Genomic DNA, 23,089 nt, shown 5'->3' with positions numbered 1-23,089 from the left:
GTGAAACAGCAACACACGTGACACAGTAACACAAGTGAAACAGTAACACAAGTGAAACAGTAACACACGTGAAACAGTAACACACGTGACAAAGTAACACACGTGACACAGTAACACACGTGAAACACTAACACAAGTGAAACAGTAACACAAGTGAAACAGCAACACAAGTGAAACAGTAACACACGTGACACAGCAACACAAGTGAAACAGCAACACAAGTGAAACAGCAACACACGTGACACAGCAACACACGTGAAACAGTAACACGTGAAACAGCAACACACGGGAAACAGTAACACAAGTGAAACAGCAACACACGTGAAACAGCAACACACGTGAAACAGCAACACAAGTGAAACAGCAACACACGTGAAACAGCAACACACGTGAAACAGCAACACAAGTGAAACAGCAAAACAAGTGAAACAGTAACACAAGTGACACAGCAACACAAGTGAAACAGCAACACAAGTGACACAGCAACACACGTGACACAGCAACACACGTGACACAGTAACACAAGTGAAACAGTAACACACGTGATACAGTAACACACGTGACACAGTAACACACGTGACACAGTAACACACGTGAAACACTAACACAAGTGAAACAGTAACACAAGTGAAACAGCAACACAAGTGAAACAGCAACACACGTGAAACAGCAACACAAGTGAAACAGTAACACACGTGACACAGCAACACACGTGAAACAGTAACACAAGTGACACAGTAACACACTTGACACAGTAACACAAGTGAAACAGTAACACACGTGACACAGCAACACAAGTGACACAGTAACACACTTGACACAGTAATACACGTGACACAGTAACACAAGTGAAACAGTAACACAAGTGAAACAGTAACACACGTGAAACAGCAACACAAGTGAAACAGCAACACACGTGACACAGTAACACAAGTGACACAGTAACACACGTGACACAGTAACACAAGTGACACAGTAACACACGTGACACAGCAACACACGTGACACAGCAACACACGTGACACAGTAACACAAGTGACACAGCAACACACGTGACACAGTAACACACGTGAAACAGCAACACAAGTGAAACAGTAACACACGTGAAACAGTAACACATGTGAAACAGCAACACACGTGACACAGCAACACACGTGACACAGTAACACGTGACACAGCAACACACGTGACACAGTAACACAAGTGAAACAGCAACACACGTGACACAGCAACACACGTGACACAGCAACACAAGTGACACAGCAACACACGTGACACAGCAACACACGTGACACAGCAACACAGCTCACGTGCACTATCACATCACGAGTACAGTGCGGGACGTACCGAGACAGCTGAGACAGCAGCGGAACTTGGATCAGCTGATGCGGGTACAGTGCAGCCCGTAACTAGTACAGCCTGTAACTAGTAAAGCATGTACAGCATGTAACTAGTACAGCGTGTAACTAGTGCAGCCTGTAACTAGTACAGCCTGTAACTAGTACAGCGTGTAACTAGTACAGCCCGTAACTAGTACAGCCCCTAACTAGTGCAGCGTGTAACTAGTACAGCGTGTAACTAGTACAGCCTGTAACTAGTACAGCGTGTACCTAGTACAGCGTGTAACTAGTACAGCCCCTAACTAGTGCAGCGTGTAACTAGTAGAGCCTGTAACTAGTACAGCGTGTAACTAGTACAGCGTGTAACTAGTGCAGCCTGTAACTAGTACAGCCTGTAACTAGTACAGCCTGTAACTAGTAGAGCCTGTAACTAGTACAGCCTGTAACTAGTACAGCGTGTAACTAGTACAGCCTGTAACTAGTACAGCCTGTAACTAGTACAGCCCCTAACTAGTACAGCGTGTAACTAGTACAGCTTGTAACTAGTACAGCCCCTAACTAGTGCAGCCCGTAACTAGTACAGCCCGTAACTAGTACATCGTGTAACTAGTACAGCCTGTAACTAGTACAGCGTGTAACTAGTACAGCCCCTAACTAGTACAGCGTGTAACTAGTACAGCCTGTAACTAGTACAGCCTGTAACTAGTACAGCCCGTAACTAGTACAGCGTGTAACTAGTACATCGTGTAACTAGTACAGCCCCTAACTAGTACAGCGTGTAACTAGTACAGCCTGTATCTAGTACAGCCCCTAACTAGTACATCGTGTAACTAGTACAGCGTGTAACTAGTACATCGTGTAACTAGTACAGCCCCTAACTAGTACAGCGTGTAACTAGTACATCGTGTAACTAGTACAGCCTGTATCTAGTACAGCCCCTAACTAGTACATCGTGTAACTAGTACAACCCCTAACTAGTACAGAGGAGTCGGTGCAGTCCGCGACGTCGAGTTCCGCGGGCTGCCGCTGTGACGAGCGCAGCGGCACTGACCTCGCCACTTCCTGCAGTGACTGGACTATAGAGACAAAGACAAAGCTCCCCCGTGTAGCCTTCACAGACAGGTCCTGGGGGGGGCTAACACCACGCCCGGCCGCCTTTGTCTTCCCCGGGGCTGATGTGGAACACACCGCACCAGGCGTCGATTTAAGGCTGAGTCGACCTAGGGGAGGGCACAGGGCCGGTTCTGAATGGTTATAATTGGCGTTAGCGGTGAGCGGGAAACGAACTCGGATTCAGTTTTAGTTTTAGTTCAGTTGATTTATTTTGGTATAGCCCTGTGAGCCATTCGGCTCTTGAATCGGGTGCAACCACAACAAGCAAAACAAAAACACGAACAAGAAAAACATCTTAAAGTGACTATGTGACTGTGCAAACAGAAAATCCATGAAAAAAACATTAAATATTCCTGAAAAAAGCACCGTACACCAACGCTGTGTGCAAAAAAATCCCAGTGAGATGCAAGTCAAATAACAACAACCACAAGACAACTTAGATTAAGGCCGTCAGTCTAACTCCGTACTACAACAAAACAAACACGTCCAAACAAAAACACTTTTCGAAATCACCAAAAAATAAAGCCATAATTGCAACGTAACAGTGATCACAGGGACTGTGACCGAATTTTTACAAAAACTACATAAATAACATGTAACACCAAATCTTAGAGCCATAGCTGGCTGCATGAGTTACTCCACAACGACAGAAGCTTCAGTCGGAGTATCAAATTTTTCAATGCACCTTTCAGATCAGCACGCTAAATCAAAATACAGATAATACTTTGCAGCGTCATCCTGAGCGAAACATTTTATTTTATTTTACGCCAATGAATAGCAGTGGCAGATAGGGGTGTACAACTCCTCTAGAGCAGTTTTGAGAGAAGATCTCATAGGTAGTGATTCAAGTTGTAGTTTATTCGCAATAGCATTCCAGACCCTGGTGGCATCAATAGCAAAGGCCCTTCCTCCAGTTTTTGTACGGCAATAAGGAATGTGAAGCTGGTAAATGAGCGAAGACCTGAGGTCAAATTTGTTCTTTGAAACGGAGAGGAGATCCAGCAGGTAGTCTGCGGATTTTTTTGTAAGTACATCGTGAATAAATAAGGTCTGGTGCACAAGCCATCGAACATTAAGAGATGTTAAGTTTGACCCAATGTAGAGATCACAGTGGTGAGTCCTATATGGGCAGTTCAATGTAAATCTTAAGGCCGAGTGATAGATGGAATCAAGCTTCTTCAGTACTGTACTTGGGGCTGATTTATACACGATATCACAGTAATCAAGTAGAGGCAGTATGGTAGCTTTTATCAATTCCAAACGGTACATTGGGGGGAAGCAGTGCTCGTGTCGATACAGAAAACCAATTTTTATTTTTTAATTTTTACCAATATAATCAATGTGATCTTCAAAATTAAATTTTGAATCCAGGATGACCCCAAGATACTTATAGATCTTGACTTGCTCTATTTGATAATTATTTAAGGAATGTAATAGGGGAAAAATAACTTCCTGCTTTAGTCCCGGTGAGAAGCATAGCACCTTGGTTTTGGAGGTATTCAGGACTAGTTTAAGAGCAACTAGCTGATGTTGTAGTTTGTTGAAATCACCCTGTAGCTTAGCAATCACGTCATCTGAAGAGCGGCCAGCAGTAATCAGTATCGTGTCATCTGCAAAAAGATTTACCCTGGAATGATCCAGGTCAGTGCCCAAGTCATTGACATAAAGAGAGAACAAAAGGGGGCCGAGGATGGAACCCTGTGGAACCCCTTTTGTTATCTTAACACTGTTTGATCTCCAACTATCTGTGAATATAGTTTGGGTGCAAGAAAAGAGGTAATTTTTTCACCATTTTACTGCGTTTTCGGAGAAACCGAGGCAACTTACAGTGAGGGAAAAAAGTATTTGATCCCCTGCTGATTTTGCACGTTTGCCCACTGACAAAGAAATGATCAGTCTATAATTTTAATGGTAGGTTTATTTGAACAGTGAGAGACAGAATAACAACAACAAAATCCAGAAAAACATGTCAAAAATGTTATAAATTGATTTGCATTTCAATGAGGGAAATAAGTATTTGACCCCCTCTCAATCAGAAAGATTTCTGGCTCGCAGGTGTCGTTTATACAGATAACGAGCTGAGATTAGGAGCACACTCTTAAAGGGAGTGCTCCTAATCTCAGCTTGTTACCTGTATAAAAGACACCTGTCCACAGAAGCAATCAATCAGATTCCAAACTCTCCACCATGGCCAAGACCAAAGAGCTCTCCAAGGATGTCAGGGACAAGATTGTAGACCTACACAAGGCTGGAATGGGCTACAAGACCATTGCCAAGCAGCTTGGTGAGAAGGTGACAAGAGTTGGTGCGATTATTCGCAAATGGAAGAAACACAAAAGAACTGTCAATCTCCCTCGGCCTGGGGCTTCATGCAAGACCTCACCTCGTGGAGTTGCAATGATCATGAGAACGGTGAGGAATCAGCCCAGAACTACACGGGGGGATCTTGTCAATGATCTCAAGGCAGCTGGGACCATAGTCACCAAGAAAACAATTGGTAACACACTACGCCGTGAAGGACTGAAATCCTGCACCGCCCGCAAGGTGCCCCTGCTCAAGAAAGCACATATACATACCCGTCTGAAGTTTGCCAATGAACATCTGAATGATTCAGAGGACAACTGGATGAAAGTGTTGTGGTTAGATGAGACCAAAATGGAGCTCTTTGGCATGAACTCAACTCGCCGTGTTTGGAGGAGGAGGAATGCTGCCTATGACCCCAAGAACACCATCCCCACCGTCAAACATGGTGGTGGAAACATTATGCTTTGGGGGTGTTTTTCTGCTAAAGGGACAGGACAACTTCACCGCATCAAAGGGACGATGGACGGGGCCATGTACCATAAAATCTTGGGTGAGAACCTCCTTCCCTCAGCCAGGGCATTAAAAATGGGTCCTGGATGGGTATTCCAGCATGACAATGACCCAAAACACACGGCCAAGGCAACAAAGGAGTGGCTCAAGAAGAAGCACATTAAGGTCCTGGAGTGGCCTAGCCAGTCTCCAGACCTTAATCCCATAGAAAATCTGTGGAGGGAGCTGACGGTTCGAGTTGCCAAACGTCAGCCTCAAAACCTTAATGACTTGGAGAAGATCTGCAAAGTGGAGTGGGACAAAATCCCTCCTGAGATGTGTGCAAACCTGGTGGCCAGCTACAGGAAACGTCTGACCTCTGTGATTGCCAACAAGGGTTTTGCCACCAAGTACTAAGTAATGTTTTGCAGAGGGGTCAAATACTTATTTCCCTCATTAAAATGCAAATCAATTTATAACATTTTTGACGTGTTTTTCTGGATGTTTTTGTTGTTATTCTGTCTCTCACTGTTCAAATAAACCTACCATTAAAATGATAGACTGATCATTTCTTTGTCAGTGGGAAAACGTACAAAATCAGCAAGGGATCAAAAACTTTTTTCCTCACTGTAGTTTACTAAGCAGGGTGTTGTGGTCTACTGTATCAAAAGCTTTGGACAGGTCTAGAAAAAGACAGGCACAGTACTGCTTATTATCAAGGCGACTGTAAATGTGATTCAGAGAGTCTAATGCAGCAGATGTGGTGCTGTATTTTTTTCGGAACTCAGATTGTTTTAGATGTAGTAGATTGTTGGTGGACAGGAAACAGCTAATTTGGTAGGTCAATAATTTTTCAAAAAATTTCATCAACGGGGACAAAATTGAGATAGGTCGGTAGTTATTTGGATCATCTTTAGGGCCCCCTTTGTGAAGTGGACGGACATAGGAATGTTTCCATTCTAGAGGAACTGATGCTTCTTTGATGGACAGGTTGAAAATATGGGCTATAGGTTTGTATATTAGGTGACCAACAGTTAGTAGAGGAAAGACGGGAATACTATGGATTCGTCGTTTAGTGCGCTAACCACTGCGCCACCGCTCCTCCATTTACAACCTTGAGGCCACGTAAAGCGTGGAAGGCTCTCGCTGCTGGCCAAGGGGGTCATGGGACCGAGAAGACTGCCAGACGCCAGTCTGTGCCAACTCGCTGGGTTGTTTTTAAACTCCACGGAGCTCCGCTCGTTGTTCTCCACTCTCTGTGATTGTCAGAGGGCGACTGCCTTCAAATGTCACGTCGCTCTGACCAAGGGTGGAGCTACAGGGGGGGGGGGGGGGGGGGTTGGGGGCTTTGCCCCCCCCCCCTGAAATTTTGGGAAAGTCGGTAATCGGGATAACCGGATATCCGGCTGCTTCAAAATGCTGGCTGCCACCTTGTGCTGCCCTGCAGGCTGCCACTTTGTGCTGCCACCTTGTGCTGCCACCTTGTGCTGCCACCTTGTGCTGCCCTGCAGGCTGCCACCTTGTGCTGCCACCTTGTGCTGCCCTGCAGGCTCCACCTTGTGTGCTGCCCTGCAGGCTGCCACCTCGTGTGCTGCCCTGCAGGCTGCCACCTTGTGCTGCCACCTTGTGCTGCCCTGCAGGCTGCTTGAGCGGCAGCCTTTCGAACTTATCGAACCTATTAGCCACATCAGCGGCTCCGACCTATTAATAAACTCCGCGTTCAAATCCAATAAAATTTAGTTTTATACATTTGTGGCGCCCATTGGAAAACATTACACTGGATATCTCAGAATATTGAAGTCAGTCCCCCCCAAAGTCAAAATCCTGGCTCCGACCCTTTTTCTGACGTGCACCTCTTCTGTCACTTCGCAGTGCCAGGCGAACGGGCAAAAAGGCCGATCTTGACATCGCTGGCACCAAACTTCGGCAAGTCCACTCAGCTTGACACCCTCCCTTACTACATCATCCCATCTCGAACCGTGCCAGAGCCGTGCCAGGGCCGCTTAAGCCCCCCCCCCCCCCCCCTTCTATCCGGCCAAACAGAAGTTGCACTGTGGGGCAACATCCACGTCTTTAAGTATCTGTGAGCTCCTCTTCCTTACACAACGCAGCCTCAATCAGTGCCTACGCTCTGTACTCCCCACTCCCTCCTCCACGTTATCATGAGTCCCCAAGTTGTAGACCACGTGGTCCGTTGTGTTTCGACATTGGCTTAGACCACGGGTCGTCAACTAAAATAACAAGAAGTGTAATTGTATTTCTCGAATTAGGTTGAAAAAAAACCCTCAATATTTTAAAAGCCGCATTGCATGCGAACAACGTCACGAATCAGTCCTTAGGGGCCTGTCCATAAATGACGTCACGTACCTAGGGGGGGTCAGACATTTGTGACGATATGTGACGAGGGGGGGAGGGTGAGAAATGTGACGTCACATCAAAATAGACAACACGTTCTACTTAATTAAATATACTTTTTAATAAATGTTTTCTCCTACAACATCAGAGTGCAGCGCCACATTAAATACGCACTACATTGACAATAGTTTAAAGCGATTTGAAGCATGTTTTATTTGTTGGGGGAGGGCAGAGCTTTGTGACGTCATATTTCAGGGGTGTCTGACTTTGTGACGCCGTGTGACGAAAGGGTTGGGGGGGGTCAAAAATGGTCCAAAATCGCGTGACGTCATTTATGGAGGGCCCCTTATAGAGCCGCACTGCGGAACCACGTGTTGCCCACCCCTGGATTAGACTTTGCAGGTGGCTTTGATCACTTGGTTACGCTCTGCCCATCATTGTTTGGCCATGGGTGGGTAGGGTGCCTTGCAATGTTCCCGAAGCCATCGTGAGACCACCTTTGCCAGTATTCAATTTGTGTTGTCTCTCTCTGCTTGTGTGTCTGTCTGTGTGTCTCTGTGTTGTCTCTCTCTCTGCTTGTGTGTCTGTCTGTGTGTCTCCGTGTCTGTGTTGTCTCTCTCTGCTTGTGTGTCTGTCTGTGTGTCTCTGTGTTGTCTCTCTCTGCTTGTGTGTCTGTCTGTGTGTCTCTGTGTTGTCTCTCTCTGCTTGTGTGTCTGTCTGTGTGTCTCCGTGTCTGTGTTGTCTCTCTCTGCTTGTGTGTCTGTCTGTGTGTCTCCATGTATGTGTTGTCTCTCTCTGCTTGTGTGTCTGTCTGTGTGTCTCTGTGTTGTCTCTCTCTCTCTGCTTGTGTGTCTGTCTGTGTGTCTTCGTGTCTGTGTTGTCTCTCTCTGCTTGTGTGTCTGTCTGTATGTCTCTGTGTTGTCTCTCTCTGCTTGTGTGTCTGTCTGTGTGTCTCGGTGTCTGTGTTGTCTCTCTCTGCTTGTGTGTCTGTCTGTATGTCTCTGTGTTGTCTCTCTCTGCTTGTGTGTCTGTCTGTGTGGCTCGGTGTCTGTGTTGTCTCTCTCTGCTTGTGTGTCTGTCTGTGTGTCTCTGTGTTGTCTCTCTCTGCTTGTGTGTCTGTCTGTGTGGCTCGGTGTCTGTGTTGTCTCTCTCTGCTTGTGTGTCTGTCTGTGTGTCTCCGTATTGTATCTGTCTCTCTGCTTGTGTGTCTGTCTGTGTGTCTCTGTGTTGTCTCTCTCTCTCTGCTTGTGTGTCTGTCTGTGTGTCTCTGTGTTGTCTCTCTCTGCTTGTGTGTCTGTCTGTGTGGCTCGGTGTTGTCTCTCTCTGCTTGTGTGTCTGTCTGTGTGTCTCTGTGTTGTCTCTCTCTGCTTGTGTGTCTGTCTGTGTGTATCGGTGTCTGTGTTGTCTCTCTCTGCTTGTGTGTCTGTCTGTGTGTCTTCGTGTCTGTGTTGTCTCTCTCTGCTTGTGTGTCTGTCTGTATGTCTCTGTGTTGTCTCTCTCTGCTTGTGTGTCTGTCTGTGTGTCTCTGTGTTGTCTCTCTCTGCTTGTGTGTCTGGCTGTGTGTCTCCGTGTCTGTGTTGTCTCTCTCTGCTTGTGTGTCTGTCTGTGTGTCTCCGTATTGTATCTGTCTCTCTGCTTGTGTGTCTGTCTGTGTGTCTCCGTATTGTCTCTGTCTCTCTGCTTGTGTGTCTGTCTGTGTGTCTCCGTGTCTGTGTTTTCTCTCTCTCTCAAATTTAGCAATCTTTCGAGGAACGTAATCAACCAGGTAGGGTGTTGACTGTTGTGTTTGCCGACTGTCTATGTTGTATTGCATTGTATTTTTAAGTGTACTAGGTTTGTTTTTACCTGATGACGATTGCTTGTGTTGCAGTCGAAACGTCGTATTCTATTATTTCGTTTATTTTCTTTCTACGTGACTTTATCGAAATAACCAAAGAGTATGATACTGGTAGGAACCTCCTGGTTACACCAGCCCACAGGGGATTATTGTGTCCGTCCGTTCGTCGTGCATCCAAAAATGGGAGGGGTGGGGCTGGGTGGAGAAGGGAGGGTGGGGAGGGGCTGGGTGGGGAGAGGCTGGGTGGGGAGGGTGTGGTCTGGGTGGGGAGAGGCTAGGTGGGGAGGGGCTGGGTGGGGAGGGGAGGGTGGGGAGGGGCTGGGTGGGGAGGGTGGGGCTGGGTGGGGCTGGGTGGGGCTGGGTGGGGGGTGGGAGGGGAGGGGCTGGGTGGGGAGGGGCTGGTCACCCCGTGGTGCCCTTATAAAACTAAACGTTTAACCTACTCGCGCCGGCTTGTGCCCGCCCTCACAGTCGGGCATATTTGCGGAATACACCACGTGGTGCCGCCGTTGACCCTGGCCACTGACCGAGCAACCCAACGTTCCTACCAGCTCCCTCCGCAGGAATGTGTTAATAGCGTTTTCCCCTTTCTGGCAATAAACGAAAGCTGTTTCTGGTGTGGACCAATCAGTTTCAAAGACAATGCACATACTGTCAGCGCATGTATTTTTTTATTCTTGGTTTATTGGTTTTATATTTTTATTATTTTATTGTTTCCCTTCTACGTGACTTTACCGAAAGAACCAAGAATATGAATCCCTGCAGTCACAAAAGCTTTAAATCTAAATTTATTTTTTTGTTTGCATGTTCACCACAAGTATATGTGGTTAAATCTAGATTTGAAGCTTTCGTGACTGCAGGAATCCATACTCTTTGGTTCTTTCGGTAAAGTCACGTAGGTATAAAATAAAATATACCTACGTGACTTTACCGAAAGAACCAAAGAATATATGTGGTTAATGTAGACACGATTCCTTGCAAAGGTTTCAGTTTGATGTGTTAACACATCTTAACACCTGTTTTATTTCCAGAAAGGGGAAAACCCTATTATCATTACCGAAGCCAACGCATTTTATACTTTTCCATACCTGTTGGGCCCGCTTAGCCATTCGCGTCTCGGCCTTCCTCTTCTGGCCTCCATACCGACGTTTCGTGCAGAGGCCTAATCGCCAGCATGGAGACTCTCACGAGGCCTTGCTGCCCACCTGGACACTGGGCAGGCGTGCAGCACGCGTGGGTGTCGATCCCGGGCAGGTGTTGCCAACTGCTGAAAACAGAACGCGTTATTGGGTCGTGATGATGCTGCTGCTGCTGCGTTGGCAGTGGTGGACAAAGAACAAAACCTGAACACATCCGTCTATAATATCCTGTCAAGCGCTTACTAGGCAACGCGTGCTCATCTGCACTCGCGCGCGGCTGCTATGATGGGCCCAATGAGTGGGAGACACGCAGACGCCCCACAAAGGCAGGATCTCGGCAGCGCTGGGCTCGGTGTTTGCTGATCAAGCCATGATGAATCCTAAGGCAGAGACAGACACCCAACCCCAAGCTGAACGTGTACCCTGGATCTCATTGGAGTTCGTTGACGACGTGACTTGGCCATTGTGAACCCCATGGTGGGAGGAGAGAGGGACACTCAGCCACAGGTTCTAATCCTTCACTGGCAGCGCTGGTGTCTCAAGTTTCCCGCCGCTGCCATTTTCAACTCCGTGTCACTCGAGCGCTTTAAAAGGCACCAGGGACAGACCTTTGCACCTCTGCGGATATTGGGATTTGCATTAATTAACTAATCTAATTGTGCAACGAGTTATCCATCTCTAGCAGGCTAAATTGTAATCTTAAAAAATGTGCCCGCTTGAGCATATTTAACTTTTTTAGCAGATGTCAATTTAATATCGGGCCTTTAGAATTGAGGATCGTTTAATCGTTATATGTATTAACGTGAGCGTGCGTGAAGAGTCCGTCCTGGGTACCGTATATAACAGGGGGCGCAGGCGCAGATGAGTGTCACACGATCAAGAGCTTCAGCAGTCTCCTGTCATCCACCTTGGGACGACAACGGCGTGAATCTCGCCTCCGTCTCGCCTACCTGTCAGGGTGGCAGTGCGTCTGCGACTCAGCGGTAACGGAACGAGTGTCTGGATTTCCCCTCTCCCCCCCCCCCCCCACGTTCTAAAGGCCACAGTGTCGCAATCCATCACCGTCATCAGCAATGACATATCTACTGCTCGATGAAGGCCTTGGCCAAAACCGTTGCCATCTTCCACCATCTGGCGATGCAACAATCCATCAATCACGGATGATGGCCACCTGCCCAACCAGCTGACATCATTGCTCCGTCTCCGACTTCATTCACCTTTTCCCATTGCCTTGTTGCTTATTTGCCCATTTACCAAATTGCCCCCCGCCCCCTTGTTTTGTTTGCCCGCCCGCCTGCCCCCTCGTTGTCCGTTGGCGGCGCAGGGAGGCCAACGATGTCGGGCACGGCTGAGACGGCGCGCGGGGGGCAGCAGCAGCCGCAGCCGCCACAGCCGCAGCCGCCGCAGCAGCAGCAGCCGCAGCAGCCGCCGCAGCAGCCGCCCCCTCTGCGGGTGGCGGTGCTGGACGCCGAGTACGGGAAGCGCGGCGTGCGCCTCCTGCAGCTGCGGCGCGACCCCCGCGGCCTCCACGCGGTGCGCGAGGCGCGCGCGCGGCTGCTGCTCAGCCTGGCGTCGAGCGAGGACTACGAGCGCGGGGACAACGCGGCCGTGGTGCCCACGGACACGCTCAAGAACACCGTGCAAGCACTCGCGCTCGCCAACGGGGTCAGTGGCGCGCTGACCGTGGTGCTGCGGTAGCAGCAGCAATTCGGGGAGGGGAGGGGCGCGCAGCGCTGCGGCGCGATTTGGTCGAGCATGGGGTCGGGCTGTTATGGGATAGAGGCATGGGTTGTTGGTGCCGGTGACGTTGTTGTTTTTGTTGATTGTGGTCCTGGTCGCGTGCTAGATCCGCTGTCTGGAGGAGTTCGCGAGCCAGCTGTGCGAGCACGTGCTGCGCACTCACGGCCGCGTGGAGCGCGTGCGCGCCTCGCTCACGGAGACGCCCTGGAGACGAATGCACCTGGTAGAGCCCCCCCCCCATCCTCCTCCTCCTCAATCCCAGCCGCCCACCACACACACCTCGCCCCTGTTGTCTCGCACTCTCCACTCTATTCTGGTGCACGATGGCAGCAGCCAGAGTCATCCCTATATTACGGGACATCGGGGCGACTGCCCCGGGCCCCGTGCTTGGGGGGAGGGGGGGCACGCTTCAATTTCACAGTGTCAGCTGTAATACTTTTGGTTTAGTTAGAAGGCGTGGGGGGGGGGGGGCACAGTGTTGTTTCAGAATTAGAATATTTATGTTTCAGGATTCCGATGAGCTATAAAGCTCTTTTTCACAGATGGTCCAGTAGGGGCGGGTCAGAACGCTACAACATCAAACAACAACAACAACACGCACTCCCCTATGGACGGCCCTGGCAGGAGCAATGCGTTCACCAGCTCGATGCCCAATGTGGAGGTCCTGGTGCTTGCTACCGCAGGCCACGGCGAGAGGGCTCCAGCAGAGGGAGAGAGATGAATTCGTGAAGTCGTTTTGCTGATCCTCCACCGCTGAAGGAGCGCAAAACTGTGGGTCAGCTCACTGGACTCGCGGTTCAGAGGTCGCCGATTTCATTCCGTCTCCCAGCGCGGTGGTGAATCTGCCTCTGTCCACCCAGCAGTGTAAATGGGTTCAAGCGCAGAGTCTGCGATGGGCAGGGGTAAGGTGTGGGCACGCCAGCCTCTTCCCAAGACGTCTGGTCGGCGTAGAAGAGTACACCAAATACACCCTCCCTAGAGCTTCCTCGAGTGAACAGCAGGCGTCTTGTTGGTCTGTTTTGTTACGCAGAGCAGTCGTAGTTGACTAGTTGAGTACCTTGACTGGTCTAATTCTAACCGTGTTGTTTGAGACTAATATGCAACGGTATGCGACCCTTGCCTCCTCTACGTCAACCCAGCCTGAGATGAGTGGAGAGAGCAGCTGTGTGAAGGAGGCGCTGTGTCTGTGTTGGCTGGTGCTGCTGCTGCACAGGACGGGAAGCCTCACAACCACGCGTTCGTGCTGAGCCCCGAGGTGGAGTTCTACTGCGATGTAGAGGCCCAGCAACACGGTGCAGTCTTCATCATCATCATCATCGATCAATAATCGCCAATCATCAGTCATCATCGATCATTTCCCATAATCATCATTGATCCTCAATACGCAATCATCATCGTCGATAATTATAATTGATCATCGACATCATCAATCATCGCCCACCATCAATGAACATGAATCATCACTTTTAAATGTTGTGCATTCACTCTTCAACACACCGGTGGGCTAAAGTAGTGAACTGTTTGTCTTTTGTCAACGTGACGCTGTTTTTTACTGATTGGCCGTGTCGGGTGGTGGAGGGTTACGACACATTTATAAATAACGCGATCTCACCCAAAAACCTTTATGAATGAATCATCACTGGCCATCGATCATCGTCATCTTCAATTATCATCATTATCGTCGTCGTCATCGATTGCCATCGGCCAGCTCCGTGCTGCCCTCCTCCCGCTGCCCTCTCACAGGGCCGCCGCTCGTCCGTTCGGGGCTGCGAGGGCTCCGCGTGCTGAAGACCACCCAGTCGGGCTTCGCGGGCTTCGCCCGGGAGGGCTTCACGTCACTCGAGGAGACACGCGACCGCTTCTTCTGCACCGAGATGGAGGCCCGCTGGGCCTTCCAGCGCGGCCTCTCGCTCAGCGCCCGCGACTACGACGAGGCCAGGTACCCGCAGACTCGCTCGTTTATTTAATCGCAAAGTCACCCATACACTCATTCACTCACGCGCTCATTCATGCATTCATTCATTTCCCCAAACAACTAATTAATGTACACATTTAATCGCCCATTCTGTCAATAGATCCGTGAATTCATTCAGGCTCACTTATTGATTACCTCTACTGGTGCTGGGCCTCTCCGAGGCCTTAAACGAGTGCTTGGTGCGGTGCGTAAACATCAGTACTGGGGAGACAAAGGCGGCCGGGCGTGGTGCTGGCCACCCACCCCCTCTCGTGTGCCGTGCCGGCCTTCGTAGGCGCTGCTACTAGTCACTAACAGCTAACAGCACGTGCCCCAACATTCTGTTTGGGGCTCCATGGGGGGGGTGGGGTCTGTGTCTCCGTCCGTGCGCAGGGAGCGTGTGCACGCGTGTCTGCTGGAAACCTTCGCCGGCCCCCCGGACACGGGGGTTTACTCCCCATCCGTGCAGCACACCCTCTACCTGGCCGGGCAGTGCGTGCTGCGGAGCCTACCGCACGTACAAGACGCACGTGGGGGGGGGGGGGGGAGAACGCACAGGGGCGCGCGTGGGTGCGGCGGTGGCACCACGAAGAAATGAACTGGACAAATGTATTGCCGTGTAACCCTCCACTGCCCGGCACAGTCAGACGAATGAGATTGTCACGGGGTGCACGAGCGTTCCACGACGAGCAGATTGTTGTTTTCGGGCAGTCATTGCGTTTCTCGCAACCTACTTTAACACTCAGATGCCAAGTCGCTAACTGTGGCTGTCACGTGGTGGAGGGTTTCACGTAAAAAAATGTGGCCAGATCATCACTACGTGGCCTGACCCAGAAATAAATTACGAAAATAACGTTGGCTGTGAAAACCCACGTGATGAGTTAACTGCGAATTCACGCCTGCATGTGTGCGTGGCTGTAACGCGCGTCAGGTGGAGGACATTCGGATCACCATGTCGAACCTTCACTACACCCCCATCGACCTGAGAAAGCTGGGCCTCAAAAACAATGACCAGGCGAGTCTCACCACCAGGGTCAGAGGTCACCGCCTCTCCCTAGTCCGAGCACTTGGGTGGTGCTCGTATCCGCCGGCGACCCCGATACAATGGTAGAAATTCTATGTTCCTATGGCAGGGGTCAGATTATCTACAGGCAAGTACCAGTAGACTTCTCACCGAATTAACACCCGTTTTATTCAAATCCTGGTCAGGCTTCCAGCCTCTTGTCTGGCTGGTGCTGATAACATGAGTAAAGATATGCGGAAGGTTTAATGTTGTGCCATAGAAAGAATGACCCCTACCATAAATATGGAATTTGCACCACTAGGAGGCTCGAATGCCAAGAGGCCCATGAGCTGTCAATATTATTTTATGCGGAGATCCAAACACTGGTCAATGTATTTAATGATTAAATCTTTGCAGCGCTTTTGTTGTATTAATTTGCGGTCGTCATCACCGTCATATCTTCTGCAGGTGTTTCTGCCTACAAGCAGCCCTGCCGGGCTCATCTCGGCCACGGTTTGTCGACAGTCCACGGCAAAACTCTGAACATCACAGTGAACTGGAAATGAGTCTGCACGCGTCCCCCGCGTGCCAGAAACAGTTACGCCAGCTGGGTTCTCCGAATCTTCTACCAAAGCCTTGCACACTTCGAAAATGACCGAGCTGCTCCCACCAGTCCCATGCTGCCCGACACAAACGGGACAAACGGGGCATCGAAGCAACACGTCCCAGCATGTGATGGGGAACTGTGCCGCATCCTTTCTCAAAGCCAGCAGCCATGGCCTGCCTTCCATTTAGCTCTCCCCATAATATTCCTCAAGAACTTGTGAGTCTATGGGTAATGTTAATCTGTGGGCAACGTTAGCCTCATCTCTCTCTGTGCCGTGTCCTTTCTTGAAGACGTTGGCGATCGTGGCCTCCTCCATGTAGCTCTGTCCGCGGTATTTACTCAACAAGTCTCCTCCAAATTCTGATTTGTGCCTGTATAATTTTATTGGGCTGCATTTTCCAATTAAATGTCGGAAAAATGCTTGTTAATTTTCTGAATGTTAATCTGATATTTTTATCTCTGGAAATGCAATCCCCGACGCTGAGAACCGCCGTGATTCCAGGAGTGTGTGGCACAAATACAAACAACAGGATTACATGGCACCAATTTTGTCGATATCAAAATTATGAGAAAAAAAAGGCTTGACCCAGACGTGATGCTGCTTGGCAATGGCGATCTATTTCGTGTTTGGGCACTTAACGCCTGTATTACAGCCAGAAAGGTACAGCCTATTCTTTTTTCACCAATAGGATTATAACCAAACTGGGCAGGGATTGCTGCGGCAGAGGAATGAACGCAGATCATCACCCCTATTGCATCGATAAAATAAGTACCACATTGTGGGAGGTCGGTAGTGGTTGTGCTATGGAAGAGACTGGTCCGTCTACACGTTAGGGATGTGAGATTCCCATCACATTGGTCCAAGGGTCACCACCAGAGATGGCCTCCAACCAGAACTCATCCGAGCAGGGACCGGGAGTCGGATGGATTTTGTTGGATTCTTGGACATCTGTGAAAAAGAGCTTCATAGCTCATCAGATTCCTCCTCCACTCTAAATAAAGATTCGGATTCTGTTGACAGTGATGAACACAACCCAGAACAAGACAAAGAAGTTGGTGGCGAATCGCGGTGCCAGGCTAGGTGCACACACACACACACACGGTCACCCCATTTAAACAAGAATCTCAATCGATAATAACAAAATTAACACTTTTTTTTTAAAAAAAGGTAAATTTTCCATTTGTATTCATTTATTTTCACAAATACTTCTATAGCATCGGGGATGAAAGGGAAATGTGTAAACAAAAATCATACAAAACAACAGGGATGCCAAACAACAAGCAGTGGCGTTGTCCCTTGGCAGTGGCACTGTGCTGTTAGCGAGTAGCACCTATGAAGGCCGGCACGGCACACGATGGGGTGGGTGGCCAGCACCACGCCCGGCCGCCTTTGTCTCCAGGTCCTCCCGCACGCACCGCCACACGCCCCCCGCTCGGCACCGGCCCTGCCAACATTAACACTGCCGCGAGTAACAATGCGCGTTCCCACTGCATTTAAGCTACGAGGCGAGTCGCGTACTAACTAGCGCAGACAACTAAAAGAAACATGAGTACGCTTTTGTTTTTTTTGTTTAACACCGAGGAAGGAAGGTACAGTACACGACTCCGAAAACAAGTTTTGTGGCATCGTCGTGTTTTTTTCTCTGCCGTCCTGAGACACGGATACACGATCGCGAGTCCTCTGTCCTCTTTGGTAGGAGTTTGCATCTCTAAATCGGGGTGAGAGCGGCGGTGGCTCTGGAAGCTCGGCCTACGAACCCTCCACCGTCGGGATGACCCGGCTTGCGCGGCGGAAGAGCTGTGGGCTCCGCCACGTTGCCCGGTCCGAGAGACGGTCCGACCGGCCACACGCCGGTGCCGTGTCTCTCTCTCCACCCCCCCCCCCCCGGATTCAAAGGGTTTTGTACAAAAGCGACCATCACGCCGTTGTGACGGTACCACACCGTGCTGACAACTCCCCTGATAAAGTGGAAGATAGTTCGTTGTTGTCATCAGTGCAGCAGGGGCTTGTTGCCGCACTGATGACGCATAATAAGGACGAAACCCACGGTTGATTTCGCATCACACAGGTCTGATGGTGCAGCGGTTCGCGCAGTGGCAAGTGCACCGTGAACCCGCAGACCTGAGTCCAGTGCTCAGTCCGAGCAGTGGTGACGTATGGTCAAACAACCCTACAGCCGACGTGCCACAGGGAGGCCTTCACCCAGCAGGGGATTGACAAAGGAATGTGGATTGTTACCAGTTGCTATATCACCATGGTGACTAAAGCCGGCTGGCCATTCGTCTCACACAGGCGATGTGGGAAGAGTGATAGGCTCAATGTCTCAAGGTTGCGAGCTCATTTTACCAACTCCAACACGACGACGAGGGTGATGATGATGATGATGACGATGGTGACGAGGATGATTTGACTAAGCAAGCCTGACATTACTCTTTGGTTCTTTCGGTAAAGTCACGTAGTTAGAAATAAAATAAAAAAAACATTATTTCTAACTACGTGACTTTACCGAAAGAACCAAAGAGTATGGATTCCTGCAGTCACGAAAGCTTCAAATCAAGACTGACATTGTCCAGGAGCTCTGCTGCCCAGCCAACCGAACCGTGTCCTGGCCATACCACCAACAGAAGATCCTCTCCTATGTACCAAAGATCCAGCGGTCCCGTTTACGTCATATCGACAACCGAACCCAAGTGGTTGCACCGGGCCGGTACACGTTGGAACACCACACCGGACCTTCTCACAACGCCAAACCCATGCACCGGGCCACTCTTCGCAGTCTCTTAGCCTCAAGCAACGCGTACGTTTTATAGCGCAAACGGAGCGAACGTGGGCTGCCGAGGGACGACAGGGTTCACGCTGGGACCTGTACATTTCTCTGTGCGCCGGTTGCATCCGTGACACGCGAACACTGCGCGGGAGCAGCACAACGCAGGTTGCTGCGTCGCCGACTCGGCGGGCACCGGACACAGCGGGGCGGTTCCAGCCGGGCCACGATTGGCCAAACGCCGGCGCCACCGCGCGCTGGGGCACAGCGCGATTTACAAAGTAATAAGGTAAAGCGTGACGTTTCCTCGATGAGGTCGCACGAGAGTCGTGGTAACACATTTTCTAACGCGCCCATGTGACGCGAGAAGGCATTAATAAATCATCCATATCACAAAATAATCAATAGCGCTGTTATGCAGAATATAGGTGACGAAATAACCAGGCAGGCAAAATGCATCCCTCGCACGTTTCTGTCCTGCTGCAAATGTTTACACTGCATGTTGAAACCGGTCCAGAATTTGCTCGTATTGGACTTGTGCTGCTAAGTTTAGGCACTCTCAGGCCATGTGGTTGATGGGAAGAGGAAAAAAATTACTCAAACATTTATGCGGAGGGGCGGAGAGGGGAAGGATGCGTAATGTCTGCGTAATTATTTTATAGCTTTATAGCATTCACTGTGGATATAAGGTACACATGAATTAAAAAGTACCCGGAGAACTCAAAAATGTGAAATACATGTAACTCAATTCCGCAAAGCTGGCCGCTGTGGGCAACAGCCTACTTGCTGTGCTGCCCCCATTACAGACAACACCTGTTTATCAGCAGCTCGATACGTCACATGGCTTAGCTCCCGTTGTGATCCACAAACCCTGCCCTGCTGGTACATGCACCATCTCGTCAAGAATACGAAACGGGTTAAGCTTTCCATCGATGCAGAAGCCAAACCATCACCTCTAACAATATTAACAGCAAAATAAATTACCGTATTAAATGAACTTCAGTAAAACTGTTGTAACTTTGCATTCGTATACAAGTGGAAATTAATTGTTTAAAATATATAAACGCATCAAATAAACGACGGTTTATATTGTTTAAAGCAAGTTCTTTCCTTCTTCGTGTCAATGACGATGACCGACTCTGCAGCTCCCGATGGGGTGACACCGAGACTCGAGTGCCGACGAACGTCCCCCCCAGTGGCCCTGGTGGTGGCTTCCGGCACGCGGCTCGCAAAGCGTCACGGCAACCAGCGACCGCGGCTTGACCGCAGCCCACAGCGTTACGGCCCCCGGCGACCCCGCCTGCAGCCCACAGCGTCGACTGGAGACAAACGGTGCCTTGAGGCGGTCGAGACTTCCCTTGGGTTGACTCGGCCTCAACGGAGGAGCTGGCGCGGGCCGGGTGACATAGGGCGCCGGCGGTGCGGTCGTCTTCCCACGCAGGCATGCACGCCACGCCGGCGTGCACGCTACGCCGGCCCCAACGGGCGCCAGCCAACAGCCCCTGCCTGCCACAGCGGTCTACGCGGACCACCGTGGGCTCTTTGTGCGCGGGTGCGCAATGGAACACGTCATATGTATTACATACATATTTATAACTGTGTTACAGTAATGCTACAGATGCATAAATAACATCCGTATTTGCATATCTTTGTATGTATACACACACACACGCATGCATACACACAGCTTCTGTTACAAGTCCGAATTGTTACACGTCTTCTGGGCTCGTGTATATATTCACACGATGACAGACACACACAGAAACCGCACGTGTGCCTTATCTGTGTATACGCAGTGCTGAGGGGGAGGGCACGCGGAGACCGGAGACTCCACACGTGGTGGGTGCGTGAAGCTCCATCGCCCCCTTGGGGCAATAAAACGATCGGAACCACTGAGTGGGAAGCCAACCGTGGTTGTCTCGTGGAGGGCAGGGACCCTGCCATGGGACCGAGGCGTTTGGGCGCTAAGGGTTTGAGTTTTATTTACAGGCGATTGACAGGGACGCAAGACCACGGATGGTCAGTGGAGTTTCATGATTTACGAGGACAGCAGCCGATTGCCTTTGTTGGCTAAGTTGACCTCAGCGTTGGGCGACGCCACCGATGTCAGAGCGCAACGCCCAGAGACCCCGCTCCAGGAACCAGCATTAGGTTCCTTCTTACGCAAAATAAAACAAAGTGGTTTAGTGCAACCGCTTAGACCAAGGCATTTAAAACAATAAACCTCCTACCGCTGCTCATTGCTGAGAGAACCTGACTGCACGCAAGCGAGCGAGTGAGCGAGCGAGCGAGTGACCGAGTGAGCGAGCGGTTTTAGTGAAATCGGTGAACCTCGCTATTCTGCTCGGCGCGACTGGGGGTTCCGCGGCACGTTTACTCGGCACCGCCCTCCACGCCGTTGGGGGTTTTGCCGGTGCCTTCGTCGCTGCCCTGGGGCGAGGGGAGGGACGAGGGGAGGGGCTCGGGGCCCAGCTCAAGCCCCTCCACCCCCCGCCCGTTGCGCGCCGCCTCGGCCGCCGCCTCGCGATCCACCATGCGGTAGTTGATGGCGTTGGCGATGAAGAGGTAGATGCCGGCCGTGATGACGATGGCGCCGCACACGAAGTACATGTACTTGTAGTCGCCCGTCACGTCCACCAGCCAGCCTGCGACGTTGGGCGTGGGGGCGGGGGGGGTAGCGGCGATGCCGTTAGTGTGGGCTCACCTAGTTACCGAATCGTTATCGTGGTATAATCATCATTATCAACCCCGCTGAGATTTCCTGCCACGAGCTCTGTATATAAATCTAGATAAGATAAACCCTCTTGACGTCCCCACTGACGAAATCCCGAACGGACGGCTCTCCGCTTCTCGCCCGGGCTCTCCGCTCCCGCCAATGAGGAGCATCTCCCCCTCCTCTCTAGGGGTGCTCGTTAACTTTTTGTCCAGAGTGGTTCCTCCTCAAGAGTCTCCCTTTATTCTCAGGTTGCTTGCCCTTCGTCTGGGAGGGTGGGGGGGGGCTATCGCTTTTGGTCCTGGCCCCCTACTCCTTAGCTGGTTGAGCGCTGCTCGCTGTCACTACTCGTGTCAGATTCCAACTCCATTCAAGAGGAGATGCAGTCCACCCAGACCCGGGACAACTGTTTCCAGACAAGAGCATCCATGCGCGCATGTGTAGTGGTGTTACGGGACAAACACACATTAGTTACAGCTGTTATGGTGTTACGGGACAAACAGACATCGGTTACAGCTGTTATGGTGTTACAGGACAAACACACATCAGTTACAGCTGTTATGGTGTTACAGGACAAACACACATCAGTTACAGCTGTTATGGTGTTACAGGACAAACACACATCAGTTACAGCTGTTATGGTGTTACAGGACAAACACACATCAGTTACAGCTGTTATGGTGTTACGGGACAAACACACATCAGTTACAGCTGTTATGGTGTTACAGGACAAACACACATCAGTTACAGCTGTTATGGTGTTAGGGGACAAACACACATCAGTTACAGCTGTTATGGTGTTACAGGACAAACACACATCAGTTACAGCTGTTATGGTGTTATAGGACAAACACACATCAGTTACAGCTGTTATGGTGTTACAGGACAAACACACATCAGTTACAGCTGTTATGGTGTTACGGGACAAACACACATCAGTTACAGCTGTTATGGTGTTACGGGACAAAGCCACATCAGTTACAGCTGTTATGGTGTTACGGGACAAACGCACATCAGTTACAGCTGTTATGGTGTTACAGGACAAACACACATCAGTTACAGCTGTTATGGTGTTACGGGACAAACACACATCAGTTACAGCTGTTATGGTGTTACAGGACAAGCACACATCAGTTACAGCTGTTATGGTGTTAGGGGACGAACACACATCAGTTACAGCTGTTATGGTGTTACAGGACAAACACACATCAGTTACAGCTGTTATGGTGTTACGGGACAAACACACATCAGTTACAGCTGTTATGGTGTTACAGGACAAACACACATCAGTTACAGCTGTTATGGTGTTATAGGACAAACACACATCAGTTACAGCTGTTATGGTGTTACAGGACAAACACACATCAGTTACAGCTGTTATGGTGTTACGGGACAAACACACATCAGTTACAGCTGTTATGGTGTTACGGGACAAAGCCACATCAGTTACAGCTGTTATGGTGTTACGGGACAAACGCACATCAGTTACAGCTGTTATGGTGTTACAGGACAAACACACATCAGTTACAGCTGTTATGGTGTTACGGGACAAACACACATCAGTTACAGCTGTTATGGTGTTACAGGACAAACACACATCAGTTACAGCTGTTATGGTGTTAGGGGACGAACACACATCAGTTACAGCTGTTATGGTGTTACAGGACAAACACACATCAGTTACAGTTGTTATGGTGTTACGGGACAAACACACATCAGTTACAGCTGTT

The 23,089-nt window shown here is 50.0% G+C and overlaps 3 protein-coding genes across 4 annotated transcripts in view; 1 reads left to right on the top strand and 2 right to left on the bottom strand.

Annotated features, from left to right (window-relative positions):
* The window catches only part of LOC116951186 (protein phosphatase 1H-like), a 30,704-nt gene extending 19,600 nt beyond the window's left edge, over nt 1–11,104 (bottom strand). The window contains exon 1 of one of the 2 annotated variants that reach the window (XM_076073470.1): nt 10,527–11,104. The gene's annotated coding sequence lies outside the window, so the exon portion shown is untranslated. Of the gene's footprint in view, nt 1–1,347; nt 2,423–10,526 lie in introns of those variants that run through there. The other variant, XM_032969662.2, reaches the window with a different exon arrangement.
* A 332-nt stretch (nt 11,105–11,436) lies between these two features.
* LOC116951161 (uricase-like) lies at nt 11,437–16,309 on the top strand. The gene is made up of 8 exons (XM_076073471.1): nt 11,437–11,560; nt 11,902–12,242; nt 12,424–12,540; nt 13,531–13,609; nt 14,061–14,256; nt 14,665–14,788; nt 15,203–15,286; nt 15,743–16,309. The coding sequence occupies exons 2-8, from the start codon at nt 11,913–11,915 to the stop codon at nt 15,815–15,817; spliced, it is 1,005 nt and encodes a 334-aa protein (XP_075929586.1). The 5' UTR covers nt 11,437–11,560; nt 11,902–11,912; the 3' UTR covers nt 15,818–16,309.
* Nucleotides 16,310–17,050: 741 nt separating this feature from the next.
* The window catches only part of LOC116951315 (monocarboxylate transporter 2-like), a 30,578-nt gene continuing 24,539 nt past the window's right edge, over nt 17,051–23,089 (bottom strand). Inside the window, exon 7 of the mRNA XM_032969870.2 lies at nt 17,051–21,291. Within this exon, the coding sequence (XP_032825761.1) occupies nt 21,020–21,291 (272 nt within the window). The 3' untranslated portion in view covers nt 17,051–21,019. The remainder of the gene's footprint in view (nt 21,292–23,089) is intronic.

Source organism: Petromyzon marinus, chromosome 42 (genome assembly GCF_048934315.1).
Source record: "Petromyzon marinus isolate PM22_M1 ecotype Great Lakes invasive population chromosome 42, UKy_Petmar_22M1.pri1.0, whole genome shotgun sequence".
NCBI classification, from domain to species: domain Eukaryota; kingdom Metazoa; phylum Chordata; class Hyperoartia; order Petromyzontiformes; family Petromyzontidae; genus Petromyzon; species Petromyzon marinus.
Note: the sequence above shows the minus strand (reverse complement) of the source record. Positions and strands in the feature narration are given on the sequence as shown.